Genomic DNA, 25,802 nt, shown 5'->3' with positions numbered 1-25,802 from the left:
CCACGTGTACATCTAAATCCCCACCACATCTACATCTAAATCACCACCACGTGTACATCTAAATCACCACATCTACATCTAAATCACCACCATGGGTACATCTAAATCCCCACCACATCTACATCTAAATCACCACCACATGTACATCTAAATCACCACCACGTGTACATCTAAATCACCACCACGTGTACATCTAAATCACCACCACGTGTACATCTAAATCACCACCACGTGTACATCTAAATCACCACCACGTGTACATCTAAATCACCACCACGTGTACATCTAAATCACCACCACGTGTACATCTAAATCACCACCACGTGTACAGTACATCTAAATCACCACCACATGTACATCTAAATCAACACCACGTGTACAGTACATCTAAATCACCACCACATGTACATCTAAATCACCACCACGTGTACAGTACATCTAAATCACCACCACATGTACATCTAAATCACCACCACGTGTACAGTACATCTAAATCACCACCACGTGTACATCTAAATCACCACCACATGTACAGTACATCTAAATCACCACCACGTGTACAGTACATCTAAATCACCACCACATGTACATCTAAATCACCACCACGTGTACAGTACATCTAAATCACTACCACATCTACATCTAAATCACCACCACGGGTACATCTAAATCACCACCACGTGTACATCTAAATCCCCACCACATCTACATCTAAATCACCACCACGTGTACATCTAAATCCCCACCACATCTACATCTAAATCACCACCATGGGTACATCTAAATCCCCACCACATCTACATCTAAATCACCACCACATGTACATCTAAATCACCACCACGTGTACATCTAAATCACCACCACGTGTACATCTAAATCACCACCACGTGTACATCTAAATCACCACCACGTGTACATCTAAATCACCACCACGTGTACATCTAAATCACCACCACGTGTACATCTAAATCACCACCACGTGTACATCTAAATCACCACCACGTGTACATCTAAATCACTACCACGTGTACATCTAAATCACCACCACATGTACATCTAAATCACCACCACGTGTACATCTAAATCACTACCACGTGTACATCTAAATCACCACCACATGTACAGTACATCTAAATCACCACCACATGTACAGTACATCTAAATCACCACCACGTGTACATCTAAATACCCACCACATGTACATCTAAATCACCACCACCTGTACATCTAAATCACCACCACATGTACAGTACATCTAAATCACCACCACATGTACAGTACATCTAAATCACCACCACGTGTACATCTAAATCACCACCACGTGTACATCTAAATCACCACCACCTGTACATCTAAATCACCACCACATGTACATCTAAATCACCACCACTTGTACATCTAAATCACCACCACGTGTACAGTACATCTAAATCACCATCACGTGTACAGTACATCTAAATCACCATCACGTGTACAGTACATCTAAATCACCATCACGTGTACAGTACATCTAAATCACCACCACATGTACAGTACATCTAAATCACCACCACATGTACAGTACATCTAAATCACCACCACATGTACATCTAAATCACCACCACGTGTACAGTACATCTAAATCACCACCACATGTACATCTAAATCAACACCACGTGTACAGTACATCTAAATCACCACCACATGTACATCTAAATCACCACCACGTGTACAGTACATCTAAATCACCACCACGTGTACATCTAAATCACCACCACATGTACAGTACATCTAAATCACCACCACGTGTACAGTACATCTAAATCACCACCACATGTACATCTAAATCACCACCACGTGTACATCTAAATCACTACCACATCTACATCTAAATCACCACCACGGGTACATCTAAATCACCACCACATGTACATCTAAATCACCACCACGTGTACATCTAAATCACTACCACGTGTACATCTAAATCACCACCACATGTACAGTACATCTAAATCACCACCACATGTACAGTACATCTAAATCACCACCACGTGTACATCTAAATACCCACCACATGTACATCTAAATCACCACCACCTGTACATCTAAATCACCACCACATGTACAGTACATCTAAATCACCACCACATGTACAGTACATCTAAATCACCACCACGTGTACATCTAAATCACCACCACGTGTACATCTAAATCACCACCACCTGTACATCTAAATCACCACCACATGTACATCTAAATCACCACCACTTGTACATCTAAATCACCACCACGTGTACAGTACATCTAAATCACCATCACGTGTACAGTACATCTAAATCACCATCACGTGTACAGTACATCTAAATCACCATCACGTGTACAGTACATCTAAATCACCACCACATGTACAGTACATCTAAATCACCACCACATGTACAGTACATCTAAATCACCACCACATGTACATCTAAATCACCACCACGTGTACATCTAAATCACCACCACCTGTACATCTAAATCACCACCACATGTACATCTAAATCACCACCACGTGTACATCTAAATCACCACCACGTGTACATCTAAATCACCACCACGTGTACATCTAAATCACCACCACGTGTACATCTAAATCACCACCACCTGTACATCTAAATCACCACCACATGTACAGTACATCTAAATCACCACCACGTGTACATCTAAATCACCACCACGTGTACATCTAAATCACCACCACCTGTACATCTAAATCACCACCACATGTACATCTAAATCACCACCACTTGTACATCTAAATCACCACCACATGTACATCTAAATCAACACCACGTGTACAGTACATCTAAATCACCACCACATGTACATCTAAATCACCACCACGTGTACAGTACATCTAAATCACCACCACATGTACATCTAAATCACCACCACGTGTACAGTACATCTAAATCACTACCACATCTACATCTAAATCACCACCACGGGTACATCTAAATCACCACCACGTGTACATCTAAATCCCCACCACATCTACATCTAAATCACCACCACGTGTACATCTAAATCCCCACCACATCTACATCTAAATCACCACCATGGGTACATCTAAATCCCCACCACATCTACATCTAAATCACCACCACATGTACATCTAAATCACCACCACGTGTACATCTAAATCACCACCACGTGTACATCTAAATCACCACCACGTGTACATCTAAATCACCACCACGTGTACATCTAAATCACCACCACGTGTACATCTAAATCACCACCACGTGTACATCTAAATCACCACCACGTGTACATCTAAATCACCACCACGTGTACATCTAAATCACTACCACGTGTACATCTAAATCACCACCACATGTACATCTAAATCACCACCACGTGTACATCTAAATCACTACCACGTGTACATCTAAATCACCACCACATGTACAGTACATCTAAATCACCACCACATGTACAGTACATCTAAATCACCACCACGTGTACATCTAAATACCCACCACATGTACATCTAAATCACCACCACCTGTACATCTAAATCACCACCACATGTACAGTACATCTAAATCACCACCACATGTACAGTACATCTAAATCACCACCACGTGTACATCTAAATCACCACCACGTGTACATCTAAATCACCACCACCTGTACATCTAAATCACCACCACATGTACATCTAAATCACCACCACTTGTACATCTAAATCACCACCACGTGTACAGTACATCTAAATCACCATCACGTGTACAGTACATCTAAATCACCATCACGTGTACAGTACATCTAAATCACCATCACGTGTACAGTACATCTAAATCACCACCACATGTACAGTACATCTAAATCACCACCACATGTACAGTACATCTAAATCACCACCACATGTACATCTAAATCACCACCACGTGTACAGTACATCTAAATCACCACCACATGTACATCTAAATCAACACCACGTGTACAGTACATCTAAATCACCACCACATGTACATCTAAATCACCACCACGTGTACAGTACATCTAAATCACCACCACGTGTACATCTAAATCACCACCACATGTACAGTACATCTAAATCACCACCACGTGTACAGTACATCTAAATCACCACATGTACATCTAAATCACCACCACGTGTACAGTACATCTAAATCACTACCACATCTACATCTAAATCACCACCACGGGTACATCTAAATCACCACCACATGTACATCTAAATCACCACCACGTGTACAGTACATCTAAATCACCACCACATGTACATCTAAATCAACACCACGTGTACAGTACATCTAAATCACCACCACATGTACATCTAAATCACCACCACGTGTACAGTACATCTAAATCACCACCACGTGTACATCTAAATCACCACCACATGTACAGTACATCTAAATCACCACCACGTGTACAGTACATCTAAATCACCACCACATGTACATCTAAATCACCACCACGTGTACAGTACATCTAAATCACTACCACATCTACATCTAAATCACCACCACGGGTACATCTAAATCACCACCACATGTACATCTAAATCACCACCACGTGTACATCTAAATCACTACCACGTGTACATCTAAATCACCACCACATGTACAGTACATCTAAATCACCACCACATGTACAGTACATCTAAATCACCACCACGTGTACATCTAAATACCCACCACATGTACATCTAAATCACCACCACCTGTACATCTAAATCACCACCACATGTACAGTACATCTAAATCACCACCACATGTACAGTACATCTAAATCACCACCACGTGTACATCTAAATCACCACCACGTGTACATCTAAATCACCACCACCTGTACATCTAAATCACCACCACATGTACATCTAAATCACCACCACTTGTACATCTAAATCACCACCACGTGTACAGTACATCTAAATCACCATCACGTGTACAGTACATCTAAATCACCATCACGTGTACAGTACATCTAAATCACCATCACGTGTACAGTACATCTAAATCACCACCACATGTACAGTACATCTAAATCACCACCACATGTACAGTACATCTAAATCACCACCACATGTACATCTAAATCACCACCACGTGTACATCTAAATCACCACCACCTGTACATCTAAATCACCACCACATGTACATCTAAATCACCACCACGTGTACATCTAAATCACCACCACGTGTACATCTAAATCACCACCACGTGTACATCTAAATCACCACCACGTGTACATCTAAATCACCACCACCTGTACATCTAAATCACCACCACATGTACAGTACATCTAAATCACCACCACGTGTACATCTAAATCACCACCACGTGTACATCTAAATCACCACCACCTGTACATCTAAATCACCACCACATGTACATCTAAATCACCACCACTTGTACATCTAAATCACCACCACATGTACATCTAAATCAACACCACGTGTACAGTACATCTAAATCACCACCACATGTACATCTAAATCACCACCACGTGTACAGTACATCTAAATCACCACCACATGTACATCTAAATCACCACCACGTGTACAGTACATCTAAATCACTACCACATCTACATCTAAATCACCACCACGGGTACATCTAAATCACCACCACGTGTACATCTAAATCCCCACCACATCTACATCTAAATCACCACCACGTGTACATCTAAATCCCCACCACATCTACATCTAAATCACCACCATGGGTACATCTAAATCCCCACCACATCTACATCTAAATCACCACCACATGTACATCTAAATCACCACCACGTGTACATCTAAATCACCACCACGTGTACATCTAAATCACCACCACGTGTACATCTAAATCACCACCACGTGTACATCTAAATCACCACCACGTGTACATCTAAATCACCACCACGTGTACATCTAAATCACCACCACGTGTACATCTAAATCACCACCACGTGTACATCTAAATCACTACCACGTGTACATCTAAATCACCACCACATGTACATCTAAATCACCACCACGTGTACATCTAAATCACTACCACGTGTACATCTAAATCACCACCACATGTACAGTACATCTAAATCACCACCACATGTACAGTACATCTAAATCACCACCACGTGTACATCTAAATACCCACCACATGTACATCTAAATCACCACCACCTGTACATCTAAATCACCACCACATGTACAGTACATCTAAATCACCACCACATGTACAGTACATCTAAATCACCACCACGTGTACATCTAAATCACCACCACGTGTACATCTAAATCACCACCACCTGTACATCTAAATCACCACCACATGTACATCTAAATCACCACCACTTGTACATCTAAATCACCACCACGTGTACAGTACATCTAAATCACCATCACGTGTACAGTACATCTAAATCACCATCACGTGTACAGTACATCTAAATCACCATCACGTGTACAGTACATCTAAATCACCACCACATGTACAGTACATCTAAATCACCACCACATGTACAGTACATCTAAATCACCACCACATGTACATCTAAATCACCACCACGTGTACAGTACATCTAAATCACCACCACATGTACATCTAAATCAACACCACGTGTACAGTACATCTAAATCACCACCACATGTACATCTAAATCACCACCACGTGTACAGTACATCTAAATCACCACCACGTGTACATCTAAATCACCACCACATGTACAGTACATCTAAATCACCACCACGTGTACAGTACATCTAAATCACCACCACATGTACATCTAAATCACCACCACGTGTACAGTACATCTAAATCACTACCACATCTACATCTAAATCACCACCACGGGTACATCTAAATCACCACCACATGTACATCTAAATCACCACCACGTGTACATCTAAATCACTACCACGTGTACATCTAAATCACCACCACATGTACAGTACATCTAAATCACCACCACATGTACAGTACATCTAAATCACCACCACGTGTACATCTAAATACCCACCACATGTACATCTAAATCACCACCACCTGTACATCTAAATCACCACCACATGTACAGTACATCTAAATCACCACCACATGTACAGTACATCTAAATCACCACCACGTGTACATCTAAATCACCACCACGTGTACATCTAAATCACCACCACCTGTACATCTAAATCACCACCACATGTACATCTAAATCACCACCACTTGTACATCTAAATCACCACCACGTGTACAGTACATCTAAATCACCATCACGTGTACAGTACATCTAAATCACCATCACGTGTACAGTACATCTAAATCACCATCACGTGTACAGTACATCTAAATCACCACCACATGTACAGTACATCTAAATCACCACCACATGTACAGTACATCTAAATCACCACCACATGTACATCTAAATCACCACCACGTGTACAGTACATCTAAATCACCACCACATGTACATCTAAATCAACACCACGTGTACAGTACATCTAAATCACCACCACATGTACATCTAAATCACCACCACGTGTACAGTACATCTAAATCACCACCACGTGTACATCTAAATCACCACCACATGTACAGTACATCTAAATCACCACCACGTGTACAGTACATCTAAATCACCACCACATGTACATCTAAATCACCACCACGTGTACAGTACATCTAAATCACTACCACATCTACATCTAAATCACCACCACGGGTACATCTAAATCACCACCACGTGTACATCTAAATCCCCACCACATCTACATCTAAATCACCACCACGTGTACATCTAAATCCCCACCACATCTACATCTAAATCACCACCATGGGTACATCTAAATCCCCACCACATCTACATCTAAATCACCACCACATGTACATCTAAATCACCACCACGTGTACATCTAAATCACCACCACGTGTACATCTAAATCACCACCACGTGTACATCTAAATCACCACCACGTGTACATCTAAATCACCACCACGTGTACATCTAAATCACCACCACGTGTACATCTAAATCACCACCACGTGTACATCTAAATCACTACCACGTGTACATCTAAATCACCACCACGTGTACATCTAAATCACCACCACGTGTACATCTAAATCACCACCACGTGTACATCTAAATCACCACCACATGTACAGTACATCTAAATCACCACCACATGTACAGTACATCTAAATCACCACCACATGTACTGTACATCTAAATCACCACCACGTGTACATCTAAATCACCACCACGTGTACATCTAAATCACCACCACGTGTACATCTAAATCACCACCACGTGTACATCTAAATCACCACCACCTGTACATCTAAATCACCACCACATGTACAGTACATCTAAATCACCACCACGTGTACATCTAAATCACCACCACGTGTACATCTAAATCACCACCACCTGTACATCTAAATCACCACCACATGTACATCTAAATCACCACCACTTGTACATCTAAATCACCACCACATGTACATCTAAATCAACACCACGTGTACAGTACATCTAAATCACCACCACATGTACATCTAAATCACCACCACGTGTACAGTACATCTAAATCACCACCACATGTACATCTAAATCACCACCACGTGTACAGTACATCTAAATCACCACCACGTGTACATCTAAATCACCACCACATGTACAGTACATCTAAATCACCACCACGTGTACAGTACATCTAAATCACCACCACATGTACATCTAAATCACCACCACGTGTACAGTACATCTAAATCACTACCACATCTACATCTAAATCACCACCACGGGTACATCTAAATCACCACCACGTGTACATCTAAATCCCCACCACATCTACATCTAAATCACCACCACGTGTACATCTAAATCCCCACCACATCTACATCTAAATCACCACCATGGGTACATCTAAATCCCCACCACATGTACATCTAAATCACCACCACATGTACATCTAAATCACCACCACGTGTACATCTAAATCACCACCACGTGTACATCTAAATCACCACCACGTGTACATCTAAATCACCACCACGTGTACATCTAAATCACCACCACGTGTACATCTAAATCACCACCACGTGTACATCTAAATCACCACCACGTGTACATCTAAATCACCACCACGTGTACATCTAAATCACCACCACATGTACATCTAAATCACCACCACGTGTACATCTAAATCACCACCACATGTACATCTAAATCACCACCACATGTACATCTAAATCACCACCACATGTACAGTACATCTAAATCACCACCACATGTACAGTACATCTAAATCACCACCACGTGTACATCTAAATCACCACCACGTGTACATCTAAATCACCACCACGTGTACATCTAAATCACCACCACGTGTACATCTAAATCACCACCACATGTACATCTAAATCACCACCACGTGTACATCTAAATCACCACCACATGTACAGTACATCTAAATCACCACCACGTGTACATCTAAATCACCACCACGTGTACATCTAAATCACCACCACCTGTACATCTAAATCACCACCACATGTACATCTAAATCACCACCACGTGTACATCTAAATCACCACCACGTGTACATCTAAATCACTACCACGTGTACATCTAAATCACCACCACATGTACAGTACATCTAAATCACCACCACGTGTACATCTAAATCACCACCACGTGTACATCTAAATCACCACCACTTGTACATCTAAATCACCACCACATCTACATCTAAATCACCACCATGGGTACATCTAAATCCCCACCACATGTACATCTAAATCACCACCACATGTACATCTAAATCACCACCACGTGTACATCTAAATCACCACCACGTGTACATCTAAATCACCACCACGTGTACAGTACATCTAAATCACCACCACGTGTACATCTAAATCACCACATGTATCTAAAGTACATCTAAATCACCACCACGTGTACATCTAAATCACCACCACGTGTACATCTAAATCACCACCACATGTACATCTAAATCACCACCACGTGTACATCTAAATCACCACCACATGTACATCTAAATCACCACCACATGTACATCTAAATCACCACCACGTGTACATCTAAATCACCACCACATGTGTACATCTAAATCACCACCACGTGTACATCTAAATCACCACCACGTGTACATCTAAATCACCACCACGTGTACATCTAAATCACCACCACGTGTACATCTAAATCACCACCACGTGTACATCTAAATCACTAACCACGTGTACATCTAAATCACCACCACGTGTACATCTAAATCACCACCACGTGTACATCTAAATCACCACCACATGTACAGTACATCTAAATCACCACCACATGTACAGTACATCTAAATCACCACCACATGTGTACATCTAAATCACCACCACATGTACTGTACATCTAAATCACCACCACGTGTACATCTAAATCACCACCACGTGTACATCTAAATCACCACCACGTGTACATCTAAATCACCACCACGTGTACATCTAAATCACCACCACATGTACATCTAAATCACCACCACGTGTACATCTAAATCACCACCACATGTACATCTAAATCACCACCACGTGTACATCTAAATCACCACCACGTGTACATCTAAATCACCACCACATGTACATCTAAATCACCACCACGTGTACATCTAAATCACCACCACGTGTACATCTAAATCACCACCACATGTACAGTACATCTAAATCACCACCACATGTACAGTACATCTAAATCACCACCACGTGTACATCTAAATCACCACCACGTGTACATCTAAATCACCACCACATGTACAGTACATCTAAATCACCACCACGTGTACATCTAAATCACCACCACGTGTACATCTAAATCACCACCACGTGTACATCTAAATCACCACCACGTGTACATCTAAATCACCACCACGTGTACATCTAAATCACCACCACACGTACAGTACATCTAAATCACCACCACGTGTCACCACCACACATCTAAATCACCACCACGTGTACATCTAAATCACCACCATGTGTACATCTAAATCACCACCACATGTACAGTACATCTAAATCACCACCACATGTACAGTACATCTAAATCACCACCACATGTACATCTAAATCACCACCACGTGTACATCTAAATCACCACCACATGTACATCTAAATCACCACCACCTGTACATACTAAATCACCATCATGTACAGTACATCACGTGTACAGTACATCTAAATCACCACCACATGTACAGTACATCTAAATCACCACCACATGTACAGTACATCTAAATCACCACCACATGTACTGTACATCTAAATCACCACCACATGTACATCTAAATCACCACCACTTGTACATCTAAACACCACCACGTGTACATCTAAATCACACCACTGTAATCACTAAATCACCACCATGTACATCTAAATCACCACCACGTGTACAGTACATCTAAATCACCACCACATGTACATCTAAATCACCACCACGTGTGTACATCTAAATCACCACCACATGTACATCTAAATCACCACCACGTGTACAGTACATCTAAATCACCACCACGTGTACAGTACATCTAAATCACCACCACGTGTACAGTACATCTAAATCACCACCACGTGTGTACATCTAAATCACCACCACGTGTACATCTAAATCACCACCACGTGTACATCTAAATCACCACCACATGTACATCTAAATCACCACCACGTGTACATCTAAATCACCACCACGTGTACATCTAAATCACCACCACGTGTACATCTAAATCACCACCACGTGTACATCTAAATCACCACCATCTAAATGTGTACATCTAAATCACCACCACGTGTACATCTAAATCACCACCACGTGTACATCTAAATCACCACCACGTGTACATCTAAATCAAATCACTAAATCACCACCACGTGTACATCTAAATCACCACCACGTGTACATCTAAATCACATGTACAGTACATCTAAATCACCACGTGTACATCTAAATCACCACCACGTGTACATCTAAATCACCACCACGTGTACATCTAAATCACCACCACGTGTACATCTAAATCACCACCACATGTACAGTACATCTAAATCCACACCACGTGTACATCTAAATCACCACCACGTGTACATCTAAATCCCCACCACATCTACATCTAAATCACCACCACCTGTACATCTAAATCACCACCACATGTACAGTACATCTAAATCACCACCACGTGTACATCTAAATCACCACCACGTGTACATCTAAATCCCCACCACATGTACATCTAAATCCCCACCACGTGTACATCTAAATCACCACCACATGTACATCTAAATCACCATCACGTGTACAGTACATCTAAATCACCATCACGTGTACAGTACATCTAAATCACCATCACGTGTACAGTACATCTAAATCACCACCACATGTACAGTACATCTAAATCACCACCACATGTACAGTACATCTAAATCACCACCACGTGTACATCTAAATCACCACCACGTGTACATCTAAATCACCACCACGTGTACAGTACATCTAAATCACCACCACATGTACATCTAAATCAACACCACGTGTACAGTACATCTAAATCACCACCACATGTACATCTAAATCACCACCACGTGTACAGTACATCTAAATCACCACCACATGTACATCTAAATCACCACCACGTGTACAGTACATCTAAATCACCACCACGTGTACATCTAAATCACCACCACATGTACAGTACATCTAAATCACCACCACGTGTACAGTACATCTAAATCACCACCACGTGTACATCTAAATCACCACCACATGTACATCTAAATCACCACCACATGTACAGTACATCTAAATCACCACCACGTGTACATCTAAATCACCACCACGTGTACATCTAAATCACCACCACATGTACAGTACATCTAAATCACCACCACATGTACAGTACATCTAAATCACCACCACATGTACATCTAAATCACCACCACATGTACATCTAAATCACCACCACGTGTACATCTAAATCACCACCACGTGTACATCTAAATCACCACCACATGTACATCTAAATCACCACCACGTGTACATCTAAATCACCACCACATGTACATCTAAATCACCACCACGTGTACATCTAAATCACCACCACATGTACATCTAAATCACCACCACATGTACATTACATCTAAATCACCACCACATGTACAGTACATCTAAATCACCACCACATGTACATCTAAATCACCACCACAGCTACATCACACAGTCACACATTCACACAGTCATAAACAGAACTCACGTGTTCAGTGGGTGGATTGTGAGCTGTGCCTAATGAAATCCCCTTGGAGAATGGAAGGATGCTCATCTTAGAGAGACAGAGGGAAAAACACACTCCTCTCTCCCATCTACAAACATTTACTGTCTACAGACTGATTTAACCACTGCTGCAAGACACAAGCTTCAGTTCAGTCAATCTGGATTGCAAACCTACAGCATGTGATGCAGTTCCATTAAAGGCCATACTTAATAATCAGGACTCTTGATAACATAGGGATATTTTAGGGATATTTTTGGGGGAGAGAGGCTGGATGAACATTTGAATTACAAAACCAAAGTTCTAGAATTAGCATAAAAAATGAAATGCTTGTTCATTCACGTAAACACACATTATTCACAGTCAGTTAAACATTGATTCACCGCTCTCTCTCTCTCCCTAAGGACCCAGAGCTGGACCATCGTGTTCCAAGGGATCAGAGCTGTTTGACTGGCTGCTGCAACACCAACCTTGAGGAGCCCAGCAGTTTCCACAGCCAGGTGTGTATGTGTCTGTGTACTGTATATCTACGTACTGTATGTGTGTCTGTGTACTGTATATCTACATACTGTATGTGTGTCTGTGTACTGTATATCTACATACTGTATGTGTGTCTGTGTACTGTATATCTACATACTGTATGTGTGTGTGACTGTGTCCTGTATATCTACATAATGTATGTGTATCTGTGTACTGTATATCTACATAATGTATGTGTGTCTGTGTACTGTATATCTACATACTGTATGTGTGTCTGTGTACTGTATATCTACGTACTGTATGTGTCTGTGTACTGAATATCTACATACTGTGTGTGTCTGTGTCCTGTATATCTACATAATGTATGTGTATCTGTGTACTGTATATCTACATAATGTATGTGTATCTGTGTACTGTATATCTACATAATGTATGTGTGTCTGTGTACTGTATATCTACATACTGTATGTGTGTCTGTGTACTGTATATCTACATACTGTATGTGTGTCTGTGTACTGTATATCTACATACTGTATGTGTGTCTGTGTACTGTATATCTACATACTGTATGTGTGTGTGACTGTGTCCTGTATATCTACATAATGTATGTGTATCTGTGTACTGTATATCTACATAATGTATGTGTGTCTGTGTACTGTATATCTACATACTGTATGTGTGTCTGTGTACTGTATATCTACGTACTGTATGTGTCTGTGTACTGAATATCTACATACTGTGTGTGTCTGTGTCCTGTATATCTACATAATGTTTGTGTATCTGTGTACTGTATATCTACATAATGTATGTGTATCTGTGTACTGTATATCTACATAATGTATGTGTGTCTGTGTACTGTATATCTACATACTGTATGTGAGTCTGTGTACTGTATATCTACATACTGTATGTGTGTCTGTGTACTGTATATCTACATACTGTATGTGAGTCTGTGTACTGTATATCTACATACTGTATGTGTGTGTGACTGTGTTCTCTCTCTCTCCTTCAGACTGAGGATGAGGACTATATGTTGGAGAAACCTCTGGGCTACCTACCTCTCCACCATGAGCTGGACAGCGGCCTGGGCTGGACCGACGGTAGCCTGCACCAGGGAGACCTCTCTGGCCTGGAGACTGAGGAGGGGGGTCTGGAGGAGTGTCACCCCGGGGGAGGAGGCTCCGGTGGGGGCCTGCTGGTCAGTAGAGGACGGGGTGGAGGTGGTGGGTCTCCGTCCTCTGAATCCTTTATCTCGTCTGAGCTGAGTGACTCTGGCTTCTATAGCGTGAGCACCGGAGAGTTCCGCCGTTTCCAGAAGCTGTTAGAGAAACGCATGCGCCTGTACAATGCTCGTCTGCACCACCAAGGGGAGGTGTGTGCACGGGAGCGCCGCGACAGCTGGCAGAAGAACCACAGAGAGCTGCTGGAGGCCATCCCTGAGGCACTGACCATGCAGCCCCAGCACTGCCTCACGCCTGGCCTGACTGCTCCATGCATGGGCCCTCCACCCCGAGGACTCTTCAGGTAGGAGCTTATCACCAGACTAACATCACTGTGATTATCATAGCTTATCATGATAACATGATCCATAACCATCCAAACCCCATCTTCAAAGTGTTCTCCATCCAGGGTTCAACGATGATAATGTAGGTTGTTCACCACGGTACCATTGTATTTATCGCTTCTGTGTCTAATAGTTTTCTGTTTCTTCAGGGTGTCGTCTGTCCAGTTCCGGAAAGCGGATCGTCCCTGTCTGGGCAAACACAGCTCCAGCAGTGGCTCCCTCTTCAACCCCCAGCACACCCCTGGCCCCCTCTCTGTCCACGCCCCTGTCCTCTCCACCTGCAGTACCCTCTCCGGTCACCACAGGCTTCTGCTGCAGCACCAGGGCTCCAGCTCAGAGGGTCAGCTGAGGAGAAGCAGGACCCTGCACCACCGGGCTCCACCCCAGGAGCGTGTCAGACGGGCCAGTCACCCGTCCTCCCCCTCTTACGCCACCCTGCAGCACTGTGGAGTAGCTTCACTTAGAGACCTGGAGCTGGGCCTGCCTGAAGAGGGAGAACCAGAACTAGTGCTCAGACACCCAGCAGGACTTGCCCCCTCACCTCTGCACCATGCAACCTCTCCGGGGGAACACAGAGGGGCCATGCCCTTACCCAGGGGACATTACTGGGACAATAGTGGAGGCCGTGACCAGCTGGTTAATGACAGGAGGCAGCAGGAGAGGAGCTTCATGACAGACCTACCAGTGTGGGAGAGGGAGCGAGAAAGAGAAAGAGAGCAAGAAAGAGAACGAGAAAGAGAACAAGAGAAAGAAAGAGAGAGAGGAAGAGAGGTGCACCGCTTCCACACCCTCAGCCACCCTCCCCAGACATCCATGGACATCCATGAGACATGGCCTAAACCAGCCAACCGTCTGTCCCGCCAGGGGTCCGGGGGTGGTGGGGGCCTCTACAGCACCCTGGAGAGCCACACTGGGTTCGGATCTGGGGTCATTGGAGTGTCCAGGATGGGCTCCAATCCTAACCACAACCTTGATACTACCCCTAACACCAACCCCAACCTTCCTAACCCTAACGCAAGGGCTGTGAGGAACCAGATTCTCCGTGACCGGGCATCGCGGTTAGCGGACGAGCGCAGCGGGATGAGTACAGATGAGGAGAGCCAGGAGGTGATGAGGGGGAGGTACTGGAGCCGCACTGAGAGACGGGAGCACCTCCTACTGGCCCGCGAGCAGAAACAGCAGCAACAACAACAACAGCAGGCCAGAGGGCAGCAGGCTTACACCAGGCCAGGAGCCAATGGAGGATCAGGATCTATGAGAGATATAGGGGTCAACACAAGAGGAGGAGCTATGGGTGGACAGGGGGGAGGAGTTATCCGAGAAGGAGAGGCTATGTCTGGAGGGGGAGGGTCTTTGGGAGACGGCCGGTGCAGCACGGTGCTGGAGCTCAGCCAAAAGAAGTTGAGTCGTCTGAGGAACAGGAAGCTGTTAGATGATTGGACGACGGTGGAGGAGCTGCTTACTCATGGGACGAGGCTGGGCGCCGGGGAGGAGATGTCCCTCTGTCCCAGCTCACTACTGACTGTGACTACAGTATAGAGTGTGTCTCTGCGTGTATGTCTGTGTATTTTTCCACCATAAAGCACCATGGACAATACATTTGTTTGAGGGTAAGTGTATGCGTGTGAGTATATAGGTGTGTGTCACCAATGTACAGCACCTCTGACAAAGTGTTTGTATGTGTCAGACCTTCTTACTGACTACTGCAAGTGTGTATCTATTACAATCTGTGTGTGTGTGTGAGAGAGGATCGGTCTGTGTGTGTGTGTCTGCACCATGTATGGCTACCTCATGCTCATGGGGTTTGTGAATCAATTTGAAACACAATATATTATCATGTCATTTTGTTGATTTTATCTTTGGGTATCTTTTGAGTGCAAAAATGCTGCCTGGTGACATTGATGAAACTCTTACATTTGGACTTTTTTGCCTCAACTAAAGTTGTGATTGAGATTTCTAAAAGCAATACTGCATTGTAAGAGAATCCACCAGAAAACAGCAGCTTACTGGAGAGGAGATGCCACAACAAAGCTAGTGGAGAACTGTGGATTGATAACCACCCTACACAATCAATGTGTTTTTGTAACAGAGATTCCATTGACAGTCTGAAAGGGGAATGGTGCTGCAGTAGAAGATTTTGCTACCGGATGTGATCGTGCTAAAACTACCTGGTACCCTTGATTACACAACAACTAACGCAATCCATCCGATCATTGGAATGATGTTTACATTGCCTGTCTATTGAGGCTTTCATTCTGTATTCTGAAGTGGTTGTTCCAGAGATAGGTACTGCAGAGTAGATGGTGTAGGCTGAGCTGGCCAGGGGTTAGTGGTTTGTTGCTGGAGGTCAGGGCTGTTGTTGTTTAGTACATATTCATTATGGAACATACGGAACAACGCTAGGGTACAACGCTCGGGTTTAACACTGGTGGTGTGGTGTCACGCTCTAATGTCTGTCATATTTTGTTTCTCACTTAATTGTTCAATAGATAGGGGTCAGATGTCAAATAGGCTTATGACAGGGTTATACGGGGCGGCAGGGTATCCTAGTGGTTAGAGCGTTGGACTAGTAACCGGAAGGTTGCGAGTTCAAACCCCCGAGCTGACAAGGTACAAATCTGTCGTTCTGCCCCTGAACAGGCAGTTAACCCACTGTTCCCAGGCCGTCATTGAAAATAAGAATGTGTTCTTAACTGACTTGCCTGGTTAAATAAAGGTTAAATGAATGTAAAATTAAAAAATAAAAATAAAAAAAATACAGGATTATGTCAGGGTTATGTACGCTTATGTCAAGGTTATGCAGGCTTATCAGGGTCAGGATTATGTCAGGGCTATGCAGGATTATGTCAGGATTATGTCAGGGCTATGCAGGATTATGTCAGGGCTATGCAGGATTATGTCAGGGTTATGCAGGATTATGTCAGGGCTATGCAGGATTATGTCAGGGTTATGCAGGCTTATGTCAGGGCTATGCAGGATTATGTCAGGGTTATGCAGGCTTATGTCAGGGCTATGCAGGATTATTTCAGGGTTATGCAGGCTTATGTCAGGGCTATGCAGGATTATGTCAAGGTTATGCAGGCTTATGTCAGGGCTATGCAGCAAATGTTAACTAAAGCCACTGTGGTAGGCACTACTCATACTATCATTGATAACTGAAATGAAAGGTGGGATTTGCTTTTTGCGTAGCGTTATCAGCACTCATCATTACTGAGGCTACAGGATCACACACCTTAATGCACTGTGTGTGTTTCTCACACACTCACTCAGCGTGCATGTGATTCTTACACACACAGCAAGTAGGACTCACACCTGTCTGGTGTGGAGCTGAGAGAGGCAGAAGAAAGAAAGGAGCAACAGAGAGAGAGATTATATATATATATATATATACAGTGCCTTGCGAAAGTATTCGGCCCCCTTGAACTTTGCAACATTTTGTCACATTTCAGGCTTCAAACATAAAGATAAAACTGTATTTTTGAAGTGGAACGACATTTATTGGATATTTCAAACTTTTTTAACAAATCAAAAACTGAAAAATTGGGCGTGCATAATTATTCAGCCCCCTTAAGTTAATACTTTGTAGCGCCACCTTTTGCTGTGATTACAGCTGTAAGTCGCTTGGGGTATGTCTCTATCAGTTTTGCACATCGAGAGACTGAAATTTTTTCCCATTCCTCCTTGCAAAACAGCTCGAGCTCAGTGAGGTTGGATGGAGAGCATTTGTGAACAGCAGTTTTCAGTTCTTTCCACAGATTCTCGATTGGATTCAGGTCTGGACTTTGACTTGGCCATTCTAACACCTGGATATGTTTATTTTTGAACCATTCCATTGTAGATTTTGATTTATGTTTTGGATCATTGTCTTGTTGGAAGAAAAATCTCCGTCCCAGTCTCAGGTCTTTTGCAGACTCCATCAGGTTTTCTTCCAGAATGGTCCTGTATTTGGCTCCATCCATCTTCCCATCAATTTTAACCATCTTCCCTGTCCCTGCTGAAGAAAAGCAGGCCCAAACCATGATGCTGCCACCACCATGTTTGACAGTGGGGATGGTGTGTTCAGGGTGTTGCTTTTATGCCAAACATAACATTTTGCATTGTTGCCAAATAGTTCCATTTTGGTTTCATCTGACCAGAGCACCTTCTTCCACATGTTTGGTGTGTCTCCCAGGTGGCTTGTGGCAAACTTTAAACGACACTGGATATCTTTAAGAAATGGCTTTCTTCTTGCCACTCTTCCATAAAGGCCAGATTTGTGCAATATACGACTGATTGTTGTCCTATGGACAGAGTCTCCCACCTCAGCTGTAGATCTCTGCAGTTCATCCAGAGTGATCATGGGCCTCTTGGCTGCATCTCTGATCAGTCTTCTCCTTGTATGAGCTGAAAGTTTAGAGGGACGGCCAGGTCTTGGTAGATTTGCAGTGGTCTGATACTCCTTGCATTTCAATATTATCGCTTGCACAGTGCTCCTTGGGATGTTTAAAGCTTGGGAAATCTTTTTGTATCCAGTATCTCGGACCTGCCTGGTGTGTTCCTTGTTCTTCATGATGCTCTCTGCGCTTTTAACGGAACTCTGAGACTATCACAGTGCAGGTGCATTTATACGGAGACTTGATTACACACAGGTGGATTGTATTTATCATCAGTAGTCATTTAGGTCAACATTGGATCATTCAGAGATCCTCACTGAACTTCTGGAGAGAGTTTGCTGCACTGAAAGTAAAGGGGCTGAATTCTTTTGCACACCCAATATTTCAGTTTTTGATTTGTTAAAAAAGTTTGAAATATCCAATAAATGTCATTCCACTTCATGATTGTGTCCCACTTGTTGTTGATTCTTCACAAAAAAATACAGTTTTATATCTTTATGTTTGAAGCCTGAAATGTGGCAAAAGGTCGCAAAGTTCAAGGGGGCCGAATACTTTCGCAAGGCAATGTGTATATATATATATATACAGTTGAAGTTGGAAATTTACATACAAATAGGTAAGAGTCATTAAAACTAAATTAAAACAACCACTTCACAAATTTCTTGTTAACATACTATAGTTTTGGCAAGTCGCTTAGGACATCTACTTTGTGCACAATTATTTCACTTATAATTCACTGTATCAGAATTCCAGTGGGTCAGAAGTTTACATACACTAAGTGCTTTTAAACAGCTTTGGAAAATTCCAGAAAATTATGTCATGGCTTTAGATGCTTCTGATAGGCTAATTGACATAATTTGAGTCAATTGGAGGTGTACCTGTGGATGTATTTCAAGGCCTACCTTCAAACTCAGTGCATCTTTGATTGACATTATGGAAAAGTGGCCATCACAAAGCCCTGACCTCAATCCTATAGAAAATGTGTGGGCAGAACTGAAAAAGCGTGTGCGAGCAAGGAGGCCCACAAACCTGACTCAGGAATGGGCCAAAATGCACCCAATTTATTGTGAGAAACTTGTGGAAGGCTACCTGAAACGTTTGACCCAAGTTAAACAATTTAAAGGCAATGCTCCCAAATACTAATTGAGTGTATGTAAACTTCTGACCCACTGGGAATGTGATGATAGAAATAAAGGCAGAAATAAATCACTCTACTATTATTCTGACATTTCACATTCTTAAATAAAGTGTGATCCTAACTGACAGGGAATTTTTACTAGGATTAAATGTCAGGAATTCTGAAAAACTGAGTTTAAAATGTATTTGGCTAAGGTTTATGTAAACTTACGACTTCAACTATATATATATATATATATATATATATAGACGGATAAATAAATAAAAAGAGAGAATGTTGGATTGCTCGCTCTCTCCTCAAGGTGTTCCACGTCACACTCGGCATGACTCAAACTCCCTGAATAATGGATGAGAAGATAGGATTTATTCCCTTCATCCCCCTCCTCCCTCTATATGTGAGGATTATCAAGGTTGAAAATAGCCCTCCTTTCCTAGGAGAAGTAAAAGCACACAGGAGAGACACTTGTGTTTTAAAGCTCTGCACACCTCAGAGTTTTTTTTCTACCCCCACTGTACTGTTTTCCCCGGACTGTTTCCCCCTGTACTGTTTCGCCTCGGACTGTCCCCCCCCCGTACTGTTTCCCCTCGGACTGTTCCCCCCCCCCCGGACTGTTTCCCCCGGACTGTCTCCCCCCGGACCCCCGGACTGTTTCCCCCCGGACTGTTTCCCCCGGACTGTTTCCCCCGGACTGTTTCCCCCTGGACTGTTTCCCCTCGGACTGTTTCCCCCCGTACTGTTTCCCCTCGGACTGTTTCCCCCTCGGACTGTTTCCCCCGTACTGTTTCCCCTCGGACTGTTTCCCCCGGACTGTTTCCCCCTTGACTGTTTCCCCCGTACTGTTTCCCCTCGGACTGTTTCCCTGCAAATCTCTGGTTCTGCTCATTTTCACTTTTCAGAAGACTCTTTTTGGAACATGAGGATGATGTACATGTGGTTGTAATAAAGATATTTTAATTAGCTACTAAAACCTGTCCAGTGTTTGCATTTAGCTTAATCTATCCTTCCATAGAGCCTCCTTACCTATTCTGTTCCTTCAGATATGCTAAGACAGAAGGGGTAGGAGCTTGTTGTTTACCTTTCAGACTAGGCTAATGTGTTTAGTTCTCACAGCAGTTTGGCCTCCAGTCATTTTGTAAATCTGTATTATTATGGAGTTGTTTCCACATCCATTTACAATGTTGAGTCACATGTACATGTGGTCTTCCACTCTGTTTCCTAGAACAGAGACACCATTGCCCTCGTTGAGCTGTCCAACATGGACCTAACTGATCTGAAGAAACAAGATGGCTAAATGCAATATGGCCTGGCAGGAATTTGACTCGACCGGTCAACTTTTACATCAGTGTGTGGATAACTAAAAGGAGACAAGTAGATGGTCTCACTCCTCTTAATGGACCCTTTACACCACATCAATATGTGGTCAATGTTCACCCTCGTAGGCCTCCGTAGTTCATGTCATGTTGACAACAGGCTAGCTAATAAACAGGTTTTGATTATGATAACTTGGTGGTCAGTCATCAGTCATTACAGAGATGATCTGATATCTGGAAAGATTATACCATATACTGTAAATAGCTGACAACCATGGGAAATAGATTCCTTGAGCAAACCTTAAATGACAACCTATTTCACATATTTCATAAAGTGCACGACAACCCCACATAAACACTCTGGTCAACACCATCATAGTGCATGCTATAGGCCATGGCACAGTACTGTCTTCAGCCAAGGTAGCATAGGGTGTCACTTAAGTCTCATTCAGATCAATGTCAGATACTCCTTCCTGGTTTAAATTCTTCCAGCCTGTCCATAGCCTGACTCCAAACCCATGTCGTCAGCAGAACCCACCCAACACCAGAACACCAACACGCGATACATCTGGCCAATCATCTAATGAGCTCAGTCTTATGTAACCAGTGTGAATGATGAGCCAGTCGGCCATGCTAAGGAAACACTCATTTTTCTGCCCATTCACTGATTCCTTTATCACCCTGACAGCCTGAGAGGGTGGCCAGATTTGCAGACACACACAGTCAGACAACTGTGATTTTTTTCCATATATGGTACATTTTCATCTGCAACACACAAAGTTGGTTCCCTCTACCAGATAAACAATGCACACACTGGGATCTGATGTAGAACTGGCCAGTTGGCTGTGTCTTTTCTCTATTCTCAATCACAATCCATATTTCTCTAATTTTTTTTGTCAGTTCTTTTTAAAATAAAGGCAAAATGGAATCCAACTGTGCAGAAGCACAAAATGGAATCCAAATGACAGAGAAAAGCTATTCATTATCACCATGTAGCTTTGCCAGGCAGTGAGGCTATACCTCACCAGGCTCCACTCTGCTGTGCTGGGAGATTGGTGCTGCAGCAGCGACATCATGTGGCACAAACCTGTGTCATAGTATTCTGAAGGTTACAATGGTGACTGGACTGCATTCGCGCTGATTGGTGGAGAGCATACTACAGTATGTGTACTGTGTAATAGGGCTGAATATTTTCCCGGAATTTTACAAATGTTCCATCCCAAGAATAAATCACTTTTCTCCCCAGTATTTCCCGCCAAAACCGGAAGTGTGATTCTAAAGTATATAAATACGCCTTGATTGAAAATTCAAACCTGAGCCTGATGAAAAATACACAATGGAAACTTTATGAGTCCATGCCCAAAGAAAGTCAAATTATTGTGCCGTTATCCAATATGGTGACTCCATGCTTAAATAAAGGTAAAATAAAATATATAGCTTGGCTCCCGAACATTATACAGTTGAAGTTGGAAGTTTACATACACTTAGGTAAGAGTCATTAAAACTTGTTTTTCAACCACTCCAAAAATGTCTTGTTAACAAACTATACTTTTGGCAGGTCGGTTAGGACATCTACTTTGTGCATGACAAAAGTAATTTTCCCAACAATTGTTTACAGACAGATTATTTCACTTACAATTCACTGTATCACAATTCTAGTGGGTCAGAAGTTTACATACACTAATTTGACTGTGCCTTTAAACAGCTTGGAAAATTCCAGAAAATTATGTCATGGCTTTAGAAGCTTCTGTTAGGCTAATTGACATCATTTGAGTCAACTGGAGGTGTACCTGTGGATGTACTACCTTGAAGGCCTACCTTCAAACTCAGTGCCTCTTTGGTTGACATCATGGGAAAATCAAAAGAAATCAGCCAAGACCTCCACAAGTCTGTTTTTGTAGACCTCCACAAGTCTGGATCATCCTTGGGAGCAATTTCCAAACGCCTGAAGGTACCACGTTCGTTCATCTGTACAAACAATAGTATGCAAGTATAAACACCATGGGACCACGCAGCCATCATACCGCTCAGGAAGGAGACGCATTCTGTCTCCTAGAGATGAACGTACTTTGGTGTGAAAAGTGCAAATCAATCCCAGAACAACAGCAAAGGACCTCGTGAAGATGCTGGAGGAAACAGGAACAAAAATGACTATATCCACAGTAAAACGAGTCCTATATCGACATAACCTGAAAGGCCGCTCAGCAAGGAAGAGGTCACTGCTCCAAAACCGCCATAATAAAGCCAGACTACGGTTTGCAACTGCACATGGGGACAAAGATCATACTTTTTGGAGAAATGTCCTCTGGTCTGATGAAACAAAAACTGTTTGGCCATAATGACCGTTGTTATGTTTGGAGGAAAAGGGGGGGGGCTTGCAAGCTGAAGAACCAACCGTGAAGCACGGGGCTGGCAGCATCATGTTGTGGGGGTGCTTCGCTGCAGGAGGGACTGGGGCACTGGATGGCATCACGAGGAAGGACAATTATGTGGATATATTTTGAAGCAACATCTCAAGACATCAGTCAGGAAGTTGAAGCTTGGACACAAATGGGTCTTCCAAATGGAAAATGACCCTAAGCATACTTCCAAAGTTGTGGCAAAATGGCTTAAGGACAACAAAGTCAAGGTATTGGAGTGGCCATCACCAAGCCATGACCTCAATCCTATATAACATTTCTCAGCAGAACTGAAAAAGCATGTGTGAGCAAGGAGGCCTACAAACCTGACTCAGTTACACCAACTCTGTCAGGAGGAATGGGCCAAAATTCACCCAACTTATTGTGAGAACCTTGTGGAAGGCTACCTGAAACGTTTGACCCAATTTATAGGCAATGCTACCAAATACTAATTGAGTGTATGTAAACTTCTGACCACTGGGAATGTGATGAAGGAAATAAAAGCTGAAATAAAATCACTCTACTATTATTCTAACATTTCACATTCTTAAAATAAAGTGGTGATCCTAACTGGCCTAAAACAGATCATTTGTACTAGGATTAAATGTCAGGAATTGTGAAAAACTGAGTTTAAATATATTTGGCTAAGGTGTATGTAAACTTCCGACTTCAACTGTATATACAAACATATTATATATATACACATATACACACACCAATCTTGAACAGGATTATCTATTTTGGACTCAATTTGAATGGAATTAATGGAGAATGACAGTGTTCAAATGTGCACTGATTTATAGCAATGGTATCCTAGTAATATACTGTTTAAAACTCTGCAGCTGCAAATAAAAAAATATATAGATCTTTACTATGAAAAAGTAAGGTGACCCCTGAAAGCCAGGTGGAGATGTGTAAATTAGATGTGCATTCAGTTGTTATATTATCATACTGTAGTATAGGCAACGCATTATACAGCAAATGCACTGTAGGCCAACTGTCACAAGAAAATAAAGTTACCATAAGATGATAGATGGACTGCGCTTCATAGCCTACTGAGATGCGGTCTCTGTCCCCACCCTGAGCGTTGATGATTCATCATGCAGATAGCACAGAAGACAGATTTAGACATCTCATATCATTTAACGGTTCCATTTCACATTATGCTGTTCATATCATTTAAAAATAAATCATTTAACGGTTTCTCACATATTTATCCCAGGAAAAGGCAGTGGGT

At 42.5% G+C, this 25,802-nt stretch overlaps 1 protein-coding gene across 1 annotated transcript in view; it reads left to right on the top strand.

The window, feature by feature from the left end:
* The window catches only part of LOC124019045, a 32,397-nt gene extending 13,609 nt beyond the window's left edge, over positions 1-18,788 (top strand). The window contains exons 4-6 of the mRNA XM_046334406.1: positions 13,706-13,801; positions 14,794-15,305; positions 15,495-18,788. Coding sequence (XP_046190362.1) covers positions 13,706-13,801; positions 14,794-15,305; positions 15,495-16,884 — 1,998 coding nt within the window. The 3' untranslated portion in view covers positions 16,885-18,788. The remainder of the gene's footprint in view (positions 1-13,705; positions 13,802-14,793; positions 15,306-15,494) is intronic.
* The last annotated feature ends 7,014 nt before the right edge of the window (positions 18,789-25,802 follow it).

This window comes from Oncorhynchus gorbuscha, linkage group LG03 (assembly GCF_021184085.1).
Source record: "Oncorhynchus gorbuscha isolate QuinsamMale2020 ecotype Even-year linkage group LG03, OgorEven_v1.0, whole genome shotgun sequence".
NCBI lineage: Eukaryota > Metazoa > Chordata > Actinopteri > Salmoniformes > Salmonidae > Oncorhynchus > Oncorhynchus gorbuscha.
This window is presented reverse-complemented; position numbering and strand designations above follow the sequence as displayed.